At 37.1% G+C, this 21,217-nt stretch overlaps 1 protein-coding gene across 3 annotated transcripts in view; it reads right to left on the bottom strand.

Annotated features, from left to right (window-relative positions):
• The window catches only part of ADCY8 (adenylate cyclase 8), a 257,458-nt gene that overhangs the window by 69,912 nt on the left and 166,329 nt on the right, over positions 1-21,217 (bottom strand). For all 3 annotated transcript variants that reach the window (XM_056129531.1, XM_056129606.1, XM_056129677.1), the window contains one exon: positions 7,218-7,318. In XM_056129531.1, coding sequence (XP_055985506.1) covers positions 7,218-7,318 — 101 coding nt within the window. The remainder of the gene's footprint in view (positions 1-7,217; positions 7,319-21,217) is intronic.

Raw genomic sequence — 21,217 nt, 5'->3', positions numbered from 1 at the left:
TATTCGGCAACGTGGCTTGGCACATGCCTCAAGCAACTGCAAGCAAATGTCTGCGCTCACAAAGCAGTGCAGAGAAGCGATAAAGGAAGACCTCAAAGAAAGAAGAGCAGTAGTGCTGGTAGATGCAGCAGAAGCCAGAAAAAGCATTTGTAACGCCCGCCTGTCCTTCGCTTACTACAAGACCAAGATGACTGCCCTCCGACGTCTTGATGGATCTATCACATCTTCCAGAAGGGCAATGGAGAAGATTATCCATGACTTCTACTCAGATCTCTTCAATAGCCACGTCCACTGGCCCACAAACCAAATTCTGCAGGATGGATATGTCATTTCCAACATTCTCCCTTCTGAAATCAGACATGCCATTTTGTCGGTATAGAAAGGAACAGCACCCGGCCCAGACAAGGTCAGACCTGAACACCTGAAGAATCTGCCGTCAGGACTCATCAATACGCTGGCTCGGCTCTTCATATGCTACCTGTCTGAATGCAAGGTTCTGTCCCAATGGAAAACCAGCAGGACTGTACTACTGTAAAAGAAGGGAGACATCCACGACATTGGAAACTATCACCCAATCTGCCTGTGGTCTGTCATCTACAAGCTGTTCACTCGAGTCATCCTGAATAGTATTGGCAGAACACCAATCCTAGATAAAGAACAACCATGAGAGCAAGCTGGGTTCTGCAAAGGATTCAGCACCATCAACCATATCCACACAATAACCAAGTTCATTGAGGTTTCTCGGGAGTTCAAGATGCCACTCTGTCTAATGTTCATTGATTTAAAGAAGGCCTTTTATTCTATTGAGACAGAAGTAGTCATCAAAGCCCTAGCTAATCAGGGCATTCAAACTCAATACATCAGGATCCTCTGTGAGCTCTATTGCGGATTCACTATCAGGATTTCACCATTCTACAAAGAAGTGATCATCCATGTCAAGAGAGGGGTTCAGCAGGGCAATACCATTTCACCAAAACTCTTCAGTGCCACCCTCGAGAATGTCATGAGATGACTGGGATGGGAAGATACATGGTCAGCAACTATACCACCTCCGCTTTGCTGATGACATTGTTCTAATAACACCAAAGATTAGCCAAGCAGCACAAATGCTGGTTGACTTCGACCGTGAGTGTGGAAAGGTCAGACTATAGCTGAATCTCATGAAGATGATGTTTATGAGAAATGGTCTTGTTCCTGACGTTTCATTTGCCCTCAACAGAACGACCATCTCCGAATGCAACAGTTGTGTGTACCTAGGTCGAGAAGTCAACTTGACGAATGACCTGCACCTGAGTTGCGCAAGAGGAAGAGAGCAGCTTGGAACACCTTCAAGAGCATCGAAGAAATAGCTAAGAGGACAGAGAAATTCCGGCTCTGGGCACATCTCTTCGATTCCACTGTTCTTCCTGCATTAACATACGCCTCAGAGACCTGGGCCCTACAAAAACAGGATGAGAATGCTATTTGGGTCTCCCAAAGAGGAGCTATGCTTGGAGTATCACATTTCACTCAAATGAGAGAAAGAATCCTGAGTTCTGACCTCCATCGACCTCAAGAATTAGGGATGCTGTCTTGTTTTCCAAGGTATTGAAAATCAGATGGGCTGAGCATGTAATGAGAGTTGGAGATGACCGCTGAACTAGAGCAATTACCGACTTTATTTCACAGGACGTCAAAAGAATGCATGGCTGCCCACCTACGAGATGGTCACACTTCTTCGTCAAGACCCTAAATAATAAGTTTGAGGCTCTTCGTGTCCTAGAATGACCAGAAGCCATTGGGCTACACTAGCATGTGACAGGGTTGAATGGAAACATTACTGGTGCCCGCTTGAGCAAATCTATGAGTAATTGGATGTCAAGTGATCAAGTGATTTTTTTTTGATAACTTCAGCATGTGTCATATCTAACTCTGATTTTGCTTATTGATTTCTTTTTTCTTTCTTCTTGACGTGCCTTATGTGCTTCTTTTGTTGTTGAAAACATCCTATTGTATCAGTTTCTACTAAGAAACTGAGATGAATTGGCCCTTACTGCAAGGTTTTAAATTACTCTAGTAAGAGGCTTGGCTATGCTTAGTGCTTTTCTATAGCTACATTACCCAGGCTTCAAATTCTTCTTGTATCCTGCCTCTCCTTTGATGAACTATATGTCCTTAATTACAATTCTTTTATTTCAAATCCACGACTGATTATACTGGATTCGTGTTAGTGTCCTAGGAAACTTTATGACAGAAAATATTTCTCAAATTCCTTTAAATCTCTTAAAATCTAAACACACAAAAAGATTTTCTCTTTCTATTTTGCTTAAGGCATTATTCATTGTGTTCACATATTCTGGTTCAGCTCATTAAATGATTTCTGTATCTTCTTTTCATGCCTTTTGCCACACCAAGTGCTTTTAACTGCTTTTGAAACAATTGTTTAATTATTGATATATGTGGTGGACATTTATTTTTTGTTGTGCAACAACTGAAGATAAAGACATTTCTAAACTTTTAAAAATACTGTTTATCTCCACCTCAATTTTTACCAGGTTCTGTTGCCTTTGGCTATCTGTTATTCCTTTACTATATTTCTGTGTGTCCCCATATGAGAGAGGTCCATTTGTACTTGTCCCTCTCCTGAGTGACTTATTCAACATAGTACTGTCTAGTACCATTCACATAGAAGGAAATTATGTGATTATCTTTTCTGACAGGTGAGTGTTTCCTGTGTATATATACCATAATTTCTTCCCCCATACTATTCTTGGACACTTGGGTTCAGATCCTGACTACTGTGAATCATGCTGCCATGAATATAGATGCACAAGTATCTTTCAAAATACTTTGGTTCGTGCATAGATGCCATTAAGTGGAATTGCTGGGTTCCATGGAAGTTCAATTCTTATTTTTTAAAGTGTCCATATTTTCCAGAGGTTAAAAGAGTTGATATTTCCACTATTCCCTTCCCCCCCACATCTACACCAGCACTGATTGCTTTTGCTTTTTTTTGGGGGGGGGATGGGCGCAGAGGGAACACCCAACGGTGCTCAGGGCTTATTCCTGCTCTATGTTGATGGATTGCTCCTGGTAGTGCTCAGAGCATCATATGCAGTGCCAGGGATCAAACCAGGGTTGTCTGTGCGCAAGGAAAATGCTTTTACTCCTATACTGTCTCTCCAGAGCTGCTTTTATTCTTTATTATGTGTGCCATTATCACTGGTGTGAAGTGATATCTCATTGGTCTTATTTGCATATCCCTGATGAAACGTGACAGAATTTTTTCCATATACCCACTGGCCATTGGTATATCTTATTTAAGGAAGTTTCTGTTTGTTTTTACCAAGTTTTTTTTTTTACAAGTTTTCCTGTGTTTCTTAAGCTTTGCAAGTAGTTTATATGTCTTGACTACTAAACCTTTTTAAGATGAATGATCAGCAAATATTTTCTTGCATCGTGTGAGTTCTTTTATTCTATTAATCATTTTTTTTTTGCACTGTAAAAACTTCTTCATTTGATATAGTCCCATTTGTTTATTTTTGCTTCTGTTTGCTTGGCCAATGCAAGAGTCATTAAAGATTCCTCCAGATTTAATGTCGTGAAGGGGTCTGCCTATTTTCCTCAATATACTTTATAAATTCAAGTATGATATGGAAGTCATTCACTCATTTTGAGTAGACCTTTTTTGTGAGGTATGGGATAAGAATCTGAATTCATTTTTTTTAACATATTGCTACCAGGTATTGCAAACACCATAAAAGATTGTGTGTGCATTTCTGTATGTACAATGAACTTTGATGTACAGTTTGAAAAAAAAGATGCAGTTCAGGAAAATTGATTATTTAATTTCAATAAGTTATTTCTTTATTTTCACAGTTGCATATTTCATGAGAGTATTAAAATTGGGCCAAAGACATAATACAGGGGTTAAAGTGTTAGATTTACAACCTGCAGACACCCATCACTACTAGTGGCCATTCCAGAACACAGAAGCTGTAATAGTCCCTAAGCATTGCAGGTTGTGGCCCAACTCTCTCCACTCCCAATTACCCAACCCCCTTAAAAAATAAGTACTGAAATTGCTGTTTTATACTTGTAGTACTTTTTCACTGCCCCTCTCGGAAAGCCCGGCAAGCTACCGAGAGTATCACGCCTGCATGGCAAAGCCTTGCAAGTTACCCGTGACGTATTCGATATGCCAAACACAGTAACAAGTCTCACAGTGTTATTGGGCCTAATCGAGCAAATGGATGAACAACGGGAGGACAGTGACAGTGACTTTTTCACCAATATTTCCACCAGAGAGTCAAGCTCTCTCAACACAGTCTCAAGGTTTTTTCTTCCTCCCCTTAGCAACATCAGTTCCTAGTTCTGTTGATCGTGTCTCAGGATTCATTTCCATTGGGAGTGATCTAATCTCCCGCCCCACTTAACTTTCTTCTCTTAGGATATGAGATCATTACATATTTCTTCATTTCCCCTTTCTAAATCACTTAACTTAGTATGAAATACTCCAATCTACTATAGCAAACTAAAAGTTTTCATCTTTTCTCATTGCTGAATAATAATCTAGTGTGTATATGTACCACATTTTATTTATCCATTTATCTATTAGTGAGTTATTTCTAGATCTTGCTTATTATAAATGTGTGTGTGTTTATCATGTGTATATGTCCCAGGGACATATGAAAATGTGTTTCTTATAACTGATCATCAGGGGAATGCAAATTTAAACAATAATGAGATATCACCTCATACTAGTGAATAGTATTTTAAAAATATCTGGAAAGGAAGTCTGGTGGGAATGTGTTAATAAAGGAATTCTTATTGACTTCTGGTGGGTGTGCTGCCTTGTGAGCAATTTTTATTCTATCCACATAGTTTTTTCCAGATCTCTTCAAGTTTGGAGTTCATAATATATTGACAGTTGCAGTTCTTCAAACCTCATTGTGGACATCTGAACTCACTTTATGTTGGAAAGTACAAACACTCATTATTACTTTATTTTTTTTTTCATTTTGGTACATGGCATTTCTCAGTGAATACACATTGGCTCTATGGGGGATTTTTCATCCCAGAATACATATTGTAACAGATAGCTACTTGTTTATTTTCCATTCATCTTGCAAAGATGATGATATAACAGCAAACTCAGAGCTGTTGAAAGATTTCCCCTATTCACACCCTTCAACAATTCATGGGTCTTCACACACCTGTTGTTGCTGAGAAAATTATTTATGAAGCTTTTGATTTTTCTGTGTTGTTTACATATGTGGAAATTCTGAGGGATTCAGAAATTTTTCACATTTGCTTTCATCTTCCCAGATTCTGTTTTCTTCTAAGAACCTTGCTAATCTAGAAAAGATCAAGCATTTTCATTCCCTGAGTGTTGGATCAACCGAAAATCTTTCCTTCAAAGACCAGTGTTCTGCTTTTCATCAAATATATGACGAAAGCTGTCTTCAGGATCCTACATTCCTTCATGCTGCAGTGTGGACATCCAGAACTTCCTTAGTATGCCAAGGATTAATCATAAATTCTCTGATATAGTAAGTGGGACATCGAACTTCTGTTCACTCCATTTTCAACAACAGCATCCAACACATCCTTTACTGTAGATTCTCTGACTCAGTACTATGCAATCACAAGTTTGTGTACACCCCTGTGCCTTTGGCAACAGTTTTCTAAACTAGGAATGCTCTTCCTTTTTTTCAACCTCCTTTTCCAACTCAGCACAAAATAATATCATTTCTGCAAAATTTATCTTAATCAGAATGACACTTTAGTACAAAGTGTCATTTTGGTACAAAGAGTCATTTTGGTACAAAGTAGATAAATGGGCAAAATTACAAACTCTTTTTCGGCTCAAATTTTGGTTTGGTTTCTACACAGACCTGTGTCCTGGGTAAATTTCCTCTATGAAGTTGCAGTTGGAATGCTGTCTCACTTCTCTTGATATTTTATCAAGGTTGTATGTGCAAAGGATTAGTATTTTCTTGGCATGTGAATAACTTCTTAGGAAACTGTGGACCATTATTAACGTACCTCTCTCCCACTAAATTATGTTTCAGATAATGGAAAAAAATACCATCATTTAAAATTGATGTTTTGCCAAATTATATCATCTTTGGGGCTAAGATGATATATTCCATATATCAGACATCTAACAAATAGTCACTCATTATTTTTAACTATCTGAAAGGGAAAGTTCACAGTAAATTAGGTCTCAGGGAATTTAAGTGGAAGAAGAGACTAGGGCTATTTATAGTAGAGAGAAAAGAACATGACTGGAACATGGAATAAACTAGAACTATGTTCCTGTGCTGGTTCTGACACTTCCACCTGATCTAAGTCTATATCTAAGAAATTAGTAGACAGCAAACTCTGAAGAAAGTATTCTGTATTAGAATCCAGAAGGTAATACTGCCCAACTGAGACCATTCATTTCATTTATTTCATTATTCTAACCACATTTCTTTCCTCTTTAAGATGGAGGCAATCCATTTGGTTTTAACAAACAATATAAAACAAATTACTATGTGTTTGCTCTGGGGGCAGACATGGGGTGGGGGTTGGGAAAATGGGGCAATGGTGGAGAGAAGGTCACAGAGGTGCTGGGATTGGTTTTGGAACATCAAAAGTCCTTAACTATATTATGAACAAACCTGTAAACAATGGTGTTAAAAAACTCCAGAAATTATGAAAACCGGATTTTTATTTTTTTCAAAAATGGGAGCAATAATAGTTTCTACATCATAGGGTTGCTAAGAAGATATCAAGTGCTATTGAATATACAGTATCTGAAACAGTGACTGGCAACATATAGGTGTTTTCAGTGTTGGTAAGTTGTCAAATTCTCTGACCAGGAAAGTTATGATGCTTTATCTAGGAATAGCAAAGAGGTAACTACCAAATTTACAGGTACGTGGGTGGTGACAGAAGCTCACTTACCTCACTTTGAATTAATGAATGCAGTATCAAACAAGAGGAAGTTCTGTTTTGATGGATCATTTTATTAAATTTGATAAAAATATTTGTCTTGGCAGAGTAATGAAATTGCTATATAAAATTAGACAATGAAAAATTCTCCTATAAATCCTGGAATTTAAAATTATTTAAATTTTAAATAACACCCAGTAGTTATCTAAAATTCTCATCCCTTGCAACAATCAGTTAGCTGGCTTTCAGTGAAGGACAATCATCTCTTTAACAAATACATTTCACACAATATTTACCTTGAAGAAGGAAGCAAACTTTGTATTGCTGTAATAAACAGAAGAACGATAAATGCACAGACCAGGTTTGACTTGAATACTTCATCCCTCATTTGCGAATACTGTAATTTAAAAACAAAATAAAAATAACAAATTATTTCACAACAGAATTGAGTTTCAGAAGTCAAGTTTTACCAAACTTGGAGTGGGGGAAAATATCAAGAAGTGACAAGACAACTCTCTGTAAATCTATTTTTTAAGAAGGCTCCATATTTAATAAAGCTTCCGCAGAGCATCTGCTCTGTTTCTTCAACCTAACAATTGAGAGCTCAGGAATAAGTACAATTCCTTTAATGTAAGATGAAATGGGGAGGGACTTTGCACGATATTATCCAGTTCCTCTGTTCCCTCTGAACTCATATATCAAAATATCAGAAGAGGACGCATCCATTTAGTGCAGCATATAGAACTTGTATGAACTTTATTCATGACTAAGCTTAAGTCATTTAAATATCTTGCTCCATTTTGTGTTAGGTTTTGGGGACACTAGGACATGGTGTGCTGGAGATCCTTTCCATCTTCTTTCTGCCTCATAAAAACCTAATGAAAATTAAGTTATTAGAAGATCAGACTTTAAAGTGGATTAAGAGATATCCAGGAATTGTGGTTTCTGCATTTCACACAAAACAAACCAAGACTTATAGACCAATCTGTTTACTGTTGTTCTAATGCCTGCTTGAAGCAGCCCTGGGGAAAGGTGATAAATTTATTTTCATTGTGTACTCAGTAATTTTACTGTGCACCTTTAAAAGTGTCTCGAAAGTCACCACCAAATGTATACTTGCCTTAGTCCTATAGAACTTCTTGAGTCTTCTTGGAGTCACTACAATGAAGAGTAATCCAATTCTCTTTCGAATTAAGAGGAGGAAAGCATTTTTAAAACTGAAAAGGACCTGATAATTAGTCCAAATGGAATCCTTCATTTTATCTTAACTTCAGAGATACAGAAGAACTTGTTTTAAATCACACTGAAGACAATTTTTTAGAAGAAAGGAAGTTAAGCCTGGTTCTGGAACTCTGTTGTTTTAAATTTCATAGTTACTTTAGAAACAAACACACTAAATAGAGTTCTCACTATATTTCAAGCTCCACATATACAATATCAAGAGACAGATACAGTCAAGTGTATGAAATAATAAAATTAGTCCAATTTGCTAATAGTGTATTTAAAGTTGCATGTTTTTTTCTTGGTGTCAGTTAAGTTTTATAATGAACTTACTGTGCAGGATAAGTTCCTGGCTAAGATTTGAGAAACTGTGAAAGGGAACTATGATCTCTATCTGGGAACTCAATGGCAAAACACAGATCTTTCTGATAGAGAGTTTGCACATTTATTGCAGTTGTAGGGAAAAGCTTTTCCTGAATTTACTGTATTGAGGTTGCTGTCTGCTAGCTGACATCCTGCTTGGAATATAAAGAGGGAACCAGAACATGTACCTGAGGAATTACTAAAATCTGTTCTCACTTCTGATAAAATCACAGAAAATCCACGGTATGAAGAGTTAGCACAAGTGCTATTTCAGAACAGAGCACAATCAGAAACCCACACACAACAGCTTGAAAATAAATGAGTCTGTTACAAAGCATTTAATTCAAAGAAAATATCTGAATTCTCTCTAACAACCCGACTGTGTAACATCTAATTATTCTTTGTTGGCTAATTTCGAAGCAGATGGGTTATATAGATTTGATAATGAGATCTTTAAAACAACAATGAAAAAAGCTTAGTTGTGCTTAATGCCCCTCATCCTCCACTATCTTTATCTTCTTATTAACAAAATCTCCTTTTTGATATCATTGCCACCATCAGAGTTTGGATTTGCAATGGATCACTGATTTCAGGAATCCTTTCTACAATGTTTCCGAAATCCAACATGCCATCTCGTCGGTAAAGAAACAAAAAGCACCTGGCCCAGACAAGATCAGACCTGAACACCTGAAGAACTTACCATCAGTACTCATCAATACATTAGCTCGACTCTTCACACGCTACCTGTCTGAATGCAAGGTTCCATCCCAATGGAAAACCAGCAAGACTGTACTACTATACAAGAAAGGAGACATCCACGACATTGGCAACTATTGCCCAATCTGCCTATTGTCTGTCATCTACAAACTATTCACTCGAGTCATCCTGAATAGGATTAGCAGAACACTAGATGAAGGACAACCATGTGAACAAGCTGGATTCCGAAAAGGATTCAGTACCATTGACCATATCCACACAATAACCAAGCTCATTGAGGTATTTCGGGAGTTCAAGATGCCGCTCTGTCTAACGTTCATTGATTTAAAGAAGGCCTTTGATTCTGTTGAGACGGAAGCGGTCATGGAAGCCCTAGCCAATCAGGGCGTACAAACTCAATACATCAGGATCCTTCGTGAGCTCTATTGCGGATTCACTACCAAGATCTCACCATTCTACAAAGAAGTAATCATCCATATCAAGAGAGGGGTTCGGCAGGGTGATACCATTTCACCAAAACTCTTCAGTGCCACCCTCGAGAACATCATGCGACGACTAGAATGGGAAAACATGGGAGTGAAGATAGATGGTCGGCAACTACACCACCTCCGCTTTGCTGATGACATCGTTCTAATAACACCAAACATCAGCCAAGCAGCACAAATGCTTGCGGACTTTGACCGTGAGTGTGGAAATGTCGGACTACAGCTGAATCTTACGAAGACAATGTTTATGAGAAACAGCCTTGTTCCTGACGCTCCATTCGCTCTCAACGGAACCACCATCTCCGAATGCAACAGTTATATATACTTAGGTCGAGAAATCAACATGATGAATGACCTGGCACCTGAGTTACGCAGGAGGAAGAGAGCGGCTTGGAATGCCTTCAAGAGCATTGAAGAAATAACTAAAAGGACAAAGAAACTCCAGCTACGAGCACATCTCTTTGATTCCACTATTCTTCCTGCATTAACATATGCCTCAGAGACCTGGACCCTACGAAAACAGGATGAGAACACTATTCGGGTCTCTCAAAGAGGAATCAAAAGAACTATGCTTGGAATATCACGATTCACTCAAATGAGAGATAGAATCCGGAGTTCTGATCTTCGTCAACGCTCAAGAATCAGGGACGCTGTCTCATTTGCCAAGACATCAAAAATCAGATGGGCTGGACATGTAATGAGGTTTACAGACAACCGCTGGACTAGAGCCATTACTGATTGGATTCCACGAGACATCAAAAGATCACGTGGACGCCCACCTATAAGATGGTCAGACTTCTTCGTCAAGACCCTAAATGATCGGTTTGAGGCTCTACATGTTCCTAAAACGAACAGATACCATTGGGCTACGCTAGCACACAACCGGGATGAATGGAGACGTTACTGGCACCCGCTCGAATAAATCGATGAATAACGGGGATTAAGTGATTAAGTGATTTCTACAATGTCTATGATAACTCCTTACCTCCAGTTGATTATTTTCAGATGATCTTCTCTATTTGGTAGAAGTTCATTTCTTTTCTCTAATCTGTGAAAGAGACCCTACAGCTTTGAACACCTTCCTCTTAACCAGTGCATAACCAGTGCCTAAGAGTTAACTTCTTTGCAAAGAAATTCCTTTTAATTTTTGGCCCAGTCTCAACATGGTAAGATCCTTTCTAATAGATATTGAGCATGAGTCTCTCTTTTTACACATTGATTGTCATTTTTTTCCATTGGTGACTTAAAAATGTGTCAGTCATCAGCTGCCCAGATTAGAGTTGCCTAAGGTTTATGTTTGTTATTTTTTTTCAGATGGTAAGCAGGAAGGTATCTATGCCTGCAGATATTATACTTGCAGTATTTCACCGTAGACATTATCAATTTCTTTGAGCCATTAAAGAATAGGGGGAATTAATATAAAGGATAAGTTTTTCCATGCTAAAACATTATATTTTCATGTTGGAAATTCAGGTCTTGGAACAGCCACATTAAAAAAAAAAAGACTCAAGGCTGGAGCAATAACACAGCGGGCAGAGTGTTTGCCTTGCACGTAGCTGACCCGGGATCAATCCCCAGCATCCCATTGGTACTCTGAGCACTGCCAGGAATGATAGTGATTTCTAAGTACAGAGCCAGGCGTAACCCCTGTGCATTGCTGGGTGTGACCCAAACAGGAAAAAAAAAACCTCATTTGTGAAAGGCCATGGAAATTGACTGCAGAACATAAAATTTGACTTTAGATGAAATACATAGTTATATTGCAAAGGAAGACAGGAGTATGGGAAGAAAATTTAAAGTAAATAAATGCAGAAAAGGATAAAACAATGGGAAGAAAAATCCAAATTGGTTCAGGATGTAAGGGCAGTAAAATGGAGTGGTGAGTCATTTTAGTTCCTTTTGATATGTGAAGGTCACAACTCTCTGGTTCATTATACTTGTGCTTCCTCATGCCAGGATTAGAAACTTCACATTTTACTTGAATTGCATCTCAGCTAGCCTTGCTTTTGTAATTTTATCTTTGTGATGAGTTTAGACTAACTTAGAGTTAGACTAACTGAATTTGAATTCTAGCTCCAACATTTGCTTGCTATGGAATCTTACACAAATGTACTAAGTTTATGCGTTAGTTTTTAATCTAGAAAATAGGGATGAATACAGGAATTACATATTAAATGTTGCTGTGAGGACAATGTATTGAATGAATGCAGTAAAAATGCTGAAAGTATGTGAGAATCTAGTGAGTGTTTCTTATTATTAATCAAATATATTTATTTTATTGCTATCTTTGTAGGTTTTTTGAAGCCTCCTGAACAGACCTTTCAGAAAACTGTTGTTTTAAAAATCCTGTACAAAAATCGTGCCTTATACTCAGTAGTCTCTAACATTTCATTGACTGAGAACCATGTTAAAACATATTCTTTAAGAAAGTAATTAGAGTATAGCATATGGTCTTTTGTTAAATCTTCCTTTAATCCTTTTTTTGGTAAGGATCCTTCATCAATGAGTGGAATTCTTAGTTTTTCCACTAAATTTTAGGGAAAGTTTCCTTGACAATGACCACAGGACACTTACAAATCACAATCCTTCATCTGTAAGAAAATTTAGAAGCCATATAGATATAAATATTGAAGGTCAATTTGTCAAGGCCAGTTAAGTGGTTGTTGGCAAAGTTTAGACAATGACTGCATCTATTGATTCCAGGGACAAATTTGCTCTTTTGGACGACTATATGTGAACAGAAATTGCCTGAAGGCAGTACTTGAACTAAATAAAATGATATTAATGTCAATTAAAAGGACATGACACTTGGAACAAATTACAAATGTTTTATTTAAAGACAAAGACCAAAGTTTAGATTATCTTTATTTATTTTTGGATTTTGGGCTATACCCAGCCTTGCTATAACCAGCAGTGTTCAGGTATTATGCTTGACTGTACTCAGGAATCACTCCTGGGGGTGCTCAGGGGACTATATGGGGTGCCAGTGATCTAATCTGGGTCTGTCACATGCAAGTCCTAATAAATGTTCTAGCCACTGTATTATTGTTCAAGCCCCAATTTGGTTTATTATTATTTTTTTCAGTCTGGGTTCAATTGATTTACAAAATGTTCAAAATATGGTGTAACAAATTTGCATAATGGCTTACTTGTAATAATTATCAGGCTGACCCTATACTATATATTTTACACGTATGATGTCATTTAATCATTGAAACACTTTGAAGAAGTGTTTTCTATTTTTCATATTCCTATATTGCAGTTAGTGAATGCACAAGGGAGTATAACTTGTTACATTTCAGTGATATGGTTTTTGATACAAAAAAGATAATGCAAATATTTGGTAGAATAAAAATAAAACATGGCCTGGAAAAAAGGATCACATCTTAATATCTTCTATGAATTTAATCAACTGACACTGTTCCATTTTTGTGATCGATGAATGGATCCTGCATGAAATGATGCAAAGATCTCCTTTCTTAAACTTGAAAAGGTGAGCCAAAATCAAAAAAGAAACAAAATACAGTGACTTTTATTTATATGCAACCAAAGAAAAAGAATCAAAATTTTCAGATAATTAAAAATTACCTTGAAAGTGAGAAAATTTTACTTAATTAGCCTTTGGGTTTCAAGGAAGCAAGCACAGCAGAAAGACTGTGTTTTATTTGCTCATGTCTGAGGATATTGGTCATGCTTCTTCTTGAAAGGTATATTTAGAAATAAAATCAGAACCATTAGAAACAAACACTTCTCAGAAATGTCACAGTAAAATTATGGAACTCAAGTCTGACCTAATGAACAAAAGCCCTTCTTAGACCTTCATGTATAGATGTGTAACATGCAAGTATCTCGCAGAGGTGGTAGAATTTCCAAATTTCTATGTTTCAGTGCCTGAGGCAGACCTGGAAAACATTTCTCTGTGTACTGGAGAAAACTCAGCCTATTCACCTAAGTTCTCCAGCTTGATTCTGACCAATATTTAAAAGGATTAAATTCTTACATCTCTACAAGATATACATCATGTTTCTAATGAAACAATTATCTAATTGTCCAAGCTACAACAATATTCTGTCTTTTTTATGTTTTTTTTTAATGAGATAACAATATTTGATAGGTGGAATAGATTTATTTTACTCTTTAGTACAATTCTTACTAATGTTGATTTCACTCAGAAAAATCTTTGGTAACAAACAAGCCATTAAGTTTTAACTGAATATTTCCTGTGATGTATTCGATATGCCAAACACAGTAACAACAAGTATCACAACGAAGATGTTACTGGGCCTGCTCAAGCAAATCGATGAACAACAGGAGGACAGTGACAGTGACATTTCCAGTGAAGGGGAAAATCAGCTCCTCATTTTAAAACCCAATTCATCTTTTTATAAATTTATTCTTAAGAAAGATCATTCTCTGACCCATATTCTACTAATTCAAATGAATACATTTGTTAATTTAAGAAGAATCTCAACAAGGTGATTTGCTTATTTTTCATGAAAAGATAAAGGAATTTAATCTTTGTTCTATTGCTAAATTCAAGCATGGTATTGCCTAGCAATAGCAAGAGCATCATTACATTAGACAATTTGGGTGAGAGGTGTAATTATAATAGAAGCAAGGAGGCTAATTTTCAGCAATTACATAATTTGAAACAAACTATTTTCTTATTTGGTGTCTAGCATATAAAATCATTGTCAGGAGGATTTCTAGTGAATGACAAATGATTCTGACAAATTTGTTACTGGTGAACTTCCTCCTAAGTAACAAAGCTTTTGAATTAAGGTGGATTTCCTTATGTATAGAAAACTCACAACACACTTCCCCACCATGATAGTATGTATCTCTAATACACAGCTTCAAAAGTGGGAGAGTAAGAGGTGACCATGGAAGGGGATTAACAGAAGACCCTTAATTCTATAATGCTAGTTTCTTCCTTGGTCAGAAAATTTGTCTGATATTTTTCTTAAAATGGAGGTTGCCTGTGAAATAGAGGTTCCCTGTAACACTAGAATCTTAGAGATAAAGTGATGGGTACATGTCTGTCTTTTTAAACAAAATTTCTAGGTTATTTTTAGATTTGAAAACTATTAGTCTAAACTTATTGCTTAAATTGATCACAATGACAAAAGGTGGTTTTTTTTATATCAAAGAAAAAAATGTTTCAGAATTCAGCAGAACATAATCAGCGTTGAAGAAGAAAATATAATTGGTAAATTGCTTTTAACAGTCCATTAAAATGCTTGCTTAAAAACCAAAAATTCCCAATAAATTTTGAAGTATACATTAATATCCTAATATTTATTTAAAGTGAGGAAATTACTTCAATCAGTATTCTACTTTGGAATATGGAACTTGATAAAGTCACTGCAATAATGAATTTATAATACTGAAATAATGAACACTTGTTTGGATAGGTGTTCACACATTAGTAAACCCTCTGTAGGTTCTGAAGGTCTGAGAAAGATAGATTTGACCAGGAACACAACTGTAATTAATTGCTTTGCCAGTCTTAATCTTCATTCAGATCCTTGCCCTAGAAGAAAAAAAGAGTCCAGATGCTGAAAAACATCACCTTTTTGTGAGTTTCTGTATAAAGAATACTCACAAATTGATGATTTGTGAATAGCATGACAAAAGAAGGTGATTAAAATAGATGGTCAAGTTGTACAAATAAGACAAATATGCACATGCATAATTAAGACATATGCAAATCATAATGAAACCAAAAGCCACAGAGAGAAGCATGCAAAAAAAAAAAGACCGTGACCTCAATAACTATTAAAAGATTAAGATGACAGGAACATGCTTTTGTTTCTTATCAATTCATCAGATTTTTAAAAGTATAAGCATAATACTAGAGGGCAATTTTAAAAGCAAGCTTTATAAAACGTGCTTTCTCTTTTATATCAATTTACTTATATTCACTTCAGAACAACTGCATGATTTTACTATGACAGTGGTATATGAAATGAAGTATATAGTTTATAATAGTTAAAAACACATAAAAAAGTCAAAATGTGTAATGTGTAATGGAAGAGTATGCACTTACAAAATATACGTCTAACTTAATAATTTCCTATAAAGATCCAAACAAAGAATAATTGATGCTGTGCTACAAAGAATGATGGACAAACTTGTCCTATTTTAATTTAAAAAATCACAAATAGATACATAGAATCATATTCAGGAAAGGGGAATCTAGTATGGCAGATTCCAAAACATTAACCGTATTATTCTGGGTTGTAAGGTCAGAGGAGATTTCATTTTCTTTCCTGCATGAATTTTCATAAGTGAAGTATTTTTATCTCTTTACCAGAAAAACGTATATAAAGAAAGAAGTTGTCTCCTGTGATCTTTCTGTTCAATATATAATGTACAGCACCTATTCCACCACCAGCAACAACCTCCCTCCACCAATGTTCCCAGGTTCCCTCCCACATCTGGTCTCCCCAGCCTGCCTGTGATCCTAGCTGTATTTGGCCTAGCTGTCCTATTTCCAATGTTTCTTTATGGTAATTCTGCTTATTTTTAAATTATTTTTGTTTGCATCTGAGTTGTAGAAGCTCCCTTAGAAAATTTTAACTGTAGATTAAAGATAGAAAAGAATTCTTCTGTGACATATGGCAGGTACTGGGTGAGGACTTTGGTATTCTCTGTGGACTGAGCACTTCTCACCCCATCCAAGGAACTGAGAGACTTCATGGGTTTTGGGGACGTGCACATACTGAGAACCGTTCTTTTTAACCTGGCTATGAACCAAGCATTGGCCTATATAGGGTGGCTTTAGAGAGTGAAGGGAGAAACTACTAATAACTTACACTGGTGCCATCCAAGGCAAATCAGGACATATGGTCAGTCCTGGTGGTTGTAAGGAATTCAGAGGTATTGTAGCACCATCTTCTGAAAGACACTAGGCATGGCCCAATGGTCTTGGCTCATAGGTAAGGAAGTCAAGAATCAGATGGGAAGACATTTTGCCTAACCCGGGCTCCCTCATGAGTTAGAAGCACATTTTTCTCAGTGTTTAACTTCGGTTATTACATGCGCGTGTGTCCATGTGTACCCGTACACCTTTGTGTTCTACAGTGACTGACATGGCAGGAAATGAGCAGAATTTAAAGTTGGCTCTTCACAAAAAAAGTCTCTTCAACAAGTGGTGCTGGGAAAACTAGGCAGCTATGTGTAACAAAAAATGAACTCAGACCTTTTTCTAATGCCATGCACAAAAGTCAGATTGAAATAGATTAAAGACCTCACTATAAGACGTGAATCCCTAAAGTACGTGAAAGAAAATGTAGGTAAAAGTCTCAATAACATTAAAGCTCAAGGCATCTTCAAAGATGAAACACCACTGACCAAGCAAGTGGAAACAAAGATAAACAAATAGGACTACATGAAATTAAGAAACTTCTGCACCTCAAAAGAAACAGTGTCTAAGATACAAAGACATCCCATGGAATAGGAAAATTATTTACCCAACATCCATCTGATAAAGGGGTATCTGTATCTCTCAGTATCTGTATTGCAAACCATAATGCCCAAAAGCAGAGAGAGAGAGTGTGTGTAAAAAGGAAGACGCCTGCCATAGAGGCAGGGGATGGGATGGGGTGAGGGTGGCAGGAGGGAATCTGGGAAATCTGGAAACGTTGGTGGTGGAAAATGCTCACTGGTAGGATGGGTGTTTGATCATTGTATGAAACTCAATCATGAAAGCTTTGTAACTATCTCAAGGTGATTCAATAAAGAATTAAAAAATAAAGGGTAAATATTAGTTATATAGAACTGGTAGAACTTTACAAGAAAAAAATCTGACCCCATTAAAAAATGGGGAGAGAAATTAAACAAAAACTTCCTCAAGGAAGAAATTCAAGTAGCTAAAAGTACATAAAAAAGTGGTCCACAACACTAATCATCAGGGAGATGCAAATCAGAACAATGAGATATCATCTTACACCACAGAGACTGGCACACATCCAAAAGAACAAGAGCAACCTGTGCTGGCACAATGCAGGGACAAAGGGATTCTTCTTCATTGTTGGTGGGAATGCTGACTGGTCAAGCCTTTTTGGACATTCCTCAAAAATCTAGAAATTGAGCTCCCATTTGAGCCAGCAATACAACCCTTGGGGCCCCCAAAGCACACAACTGAAATGTCATCTCACTTAGATGTTCACTGCAGCACTATTCACAAAATTCACAATAGCCAGAATCTGGAAACAACCCAAGTGCCCAAGAATAGATGACTGAATAAAGAAACTACGGTACATTTACATAATGGAATACTACCCAGCTTTTAGAAAGAATGAAGTCACGAAGTTTGCTTATAAATGGGTTGACATGGAGAGTATCATGTGGAATGAAATGAATTGGAAGGAGAGGGATATATATATATATATCATATATACACATATATATATATAGAATGACTGCATTCATTCATTCATTCATTCATTTGTGGGATACTATATTTGTGCGTGTGTTGTGTGTGTGTATATTTGGTGAGACTATTATCCAAGGTGACGGTAAACAGGGGTCAGAAGGGCAGGTCAATTGTTGGAAGCTTGCCACAAGAATGTGGATTGTGAAGGGCATAGGTCACTGTCACTGTCATTGTCCTTCCTTTGTTGATAGATTTGCTCGAGCGGGCCCAGTAAAGTCTCCATCGTGAGACTTGTTACTGTGCTTGTCATATCAAATACATCACGGGGAGTGAAATACTCTTGGTGGCTTGCTGGGCTCCTTTCATTATCTGTATTGCAAACCATAAAGCCCAAAAGGAAAGAAGAGAAAGAGCTAGTGAGAGAGAGTGAGAGAGAGAGAGAGAGAGAGAGAGAGAGAGAGAGAAGGAGGGAGGGAGGGAGGGAGGGAGGAAAAGTGCCTGTTGTAGTTGCAGACAGTGGGACAGGAGGGAAAGTGGGACCATTGGTGGTAGAAAAAATACACTGGTGAAGGGATGGGTGTTGGAACATTGTATGACTGAAATCCAACAATGAACAACTTTGTAAATGTGTGTATCACTGTGATTCAATTAAAAATAATTAAAAAATAAAGTTGACTCTCTTAACATTTCACTACTAAATCACAAATGAACTCACCCTTTTCTTTTATGATCAGAGTCCTAAAGAGAGGGGGATCAGAACCAACTGCAGATAGCAAGACAGTCTCCTTCAATATTCTCCTTAAGTTGAGTTTTCATTCATTCAAAAATATTTATGCAAGACCATGTGGAATACAAAGTCTTGTTTCACATAACACTGTTGGTGGGTAAGCTGACATTTTCTTATTTTGGGGGCCTCCCAAACAATGCGAAGGGAGGCCTCTTTTGGCAACACTGAGCCAAATGGGTAGGTCTGTTCAGTGATTAGTACTGCTGGGACCTGGGAGTGTCAAGACTTACCAGGACTATGCTGGGAAGTCCTAGTGAAGAGGTGGGAGGTGTCATATGGCAGTGGTGATGGAAGTTGGAGCCTCACCCAAAATGCATGGTCCCCAATTCTTTATGTTTACTCCCCAGCAGCCATATGTATCAATTTTTTCAAGCCAACAAGAAAAGGAAATATCTTAAAGAACATTTCAAAGTAACTTTTGGGTTCTATAATTCACTCATAAAGGTGGAAAGGCTAATGGGTTCCCTGATTCATACGTCTTTTGATTCTGAAGCACAATAAAGCCTTTTGTCCCATAAGAAATTTTCAAAGGTGAATTGTTACCCTTTTCCTTATAGAAAACGTGCTTTTATGCTCTATACCTGCTCCTGAGGAATTTGGGGTAGACTAGAAAGGAAAAAAGACTTTGGAATTGTAAATACAATAGGTAGTACAACAATTATAAAATATACAATATCCTCTCCCCTTTTTAAAACACACACACACAAACACATACACGTCTAAAATCGGAATCAATTTATTTTATGCTCCATGGAACCTTAATCCCTAGAGATTTTTTTAGGGAACATTGCAATTGCTTTTGCTGGCAGCAGGGGGCAATGTCACTCCAAGGCAACTTCATATTCTTTGCTGAGCTTTTTTGTTTGTTGTGTGTGTATCTTTTCTTTTTTATTAATAAAAAGACAGGATTCAACGAGTGAATACAGATAGAAAAGCTCTAAGTTTTGCCTTCTTGGAGTAATTTTTTCTTTTTTATTTTTAACCAATACCAGGTTTCTTTACTCTTGTCTGCCAAGTAAGTTTTTTTCCTATTCTCCCTTTCATCTTAAAATCACATATTGACTGATTTCTTTTTTCTTGCTCTTTTGAAACTGGGGCATCTTGTGGCTGATTGTAACTTGGAATCAATGAACTCTGACAGTCTGATTTTGATATAAATGACCTTCATTAAACTTTCAGAAGTTCAGTTTTCTTTCTTATAAGCAGATTAGTAATATTTTTTCAAGATTTCAGCCACAATATAGAGGCCTAGAGTAGAAGCACAAATACTATGTGGTCCCAAATTTTGAAATCCTCGTTTTTAAAAGTTCTTTAAAAATATTACTAATAGTATAGGACCCCACCTCTCTTCTAACTTCCAGCTCATGCCTCCTCCCCCATCCAATATTTAAAGAGGAGAAGATGAAGATAACCCCCGACTGGCTTCAACAAGACCCAATCACTGCAGTGGTTAGGCAATGTCTTTGTTTTGGATCCACAGTGGGCTTGCCCCTAATCCATCTAATTATAGATTGAGTTTGGGTAGGGTAGGAATTGTAACTATTTTTCATTATTTCTATTTTGTCAAATATAAAATGCGACTGCTAATAAATAATATCCATGTAACACCATTATTTTTGGTTTGTGTGAAGAATGTAGATTAGTTCCTCATAAATATCCAATAATTCATTATTGCATATTATACTCTGCTAGCAGTAGCATAACTCTTCCACAGGGTGTCAGAGCAAGAGTGAATGAGGAATGTCTGTGATACCCAAAGGGAATCACCTTTTTGGGATGTGTCCCACTGTCCTGACTCATATGGAACTCATATAATGCAGAGTATACTGGACTGTCAGTGGGAAATTTCCAAAAGATTCCTTCAAAACGCTGCCCTTTGCTTCTCCTATAAGCACCTCTCTTGGTCATAGAACTCAAACACTTTTGTCTCTAGGTTTCTTCCTATTTTCATACAAGGTGTCTGCAGATAATGAAATTTGGACACCACTAAATTAAAAAAACACACACACAAAATTATCTACTGGGAAAAGCATGCTGAAAGTAGAACTATAGACTGAACATGACTGCCACTCAATGCCTCTTTTGCAAACCACAGCACCCAAAAGGAGAGAACAAAAGGGAACGCCCTGCCACAGAGGCAGGGTGGGACTAAGTGGGGAAGAGGGGGATAGGGGGTGGAAGGGATACTGGGATCCGTGGTGATAGAAAATGGACACTGGTGGAGGGATAGGTACTTGATCATTGTATAATTGGAACCCAAGCACAAAAATTTGTAAGTCTACAACTGTACCTCATGGTGTTTCACTAATAAAAATTTAAAAACAAAAGAAATTATCTACAGGC

The sequence above is a fragment of the Sorex fumeus genome, unplaced genomic scaffold (genome assembly GCF_029834395.1).
Source record: "Sorex fumeus unplaced genomic scaffold, SorFum_2.1 ptg000002l, whole genome shotgun sequence".
Classification (NCBI taxonomy): Eukaryota; Metazoa; Chordata; class Mammalia; order Eulipotyphla; family Soricidae; genus Sorex; species Sorex fumeus.
Note: the sequence above shows the minus strand (reverse complement) of the source record. Positions and strands in the feature narration are given on the sequence as shown.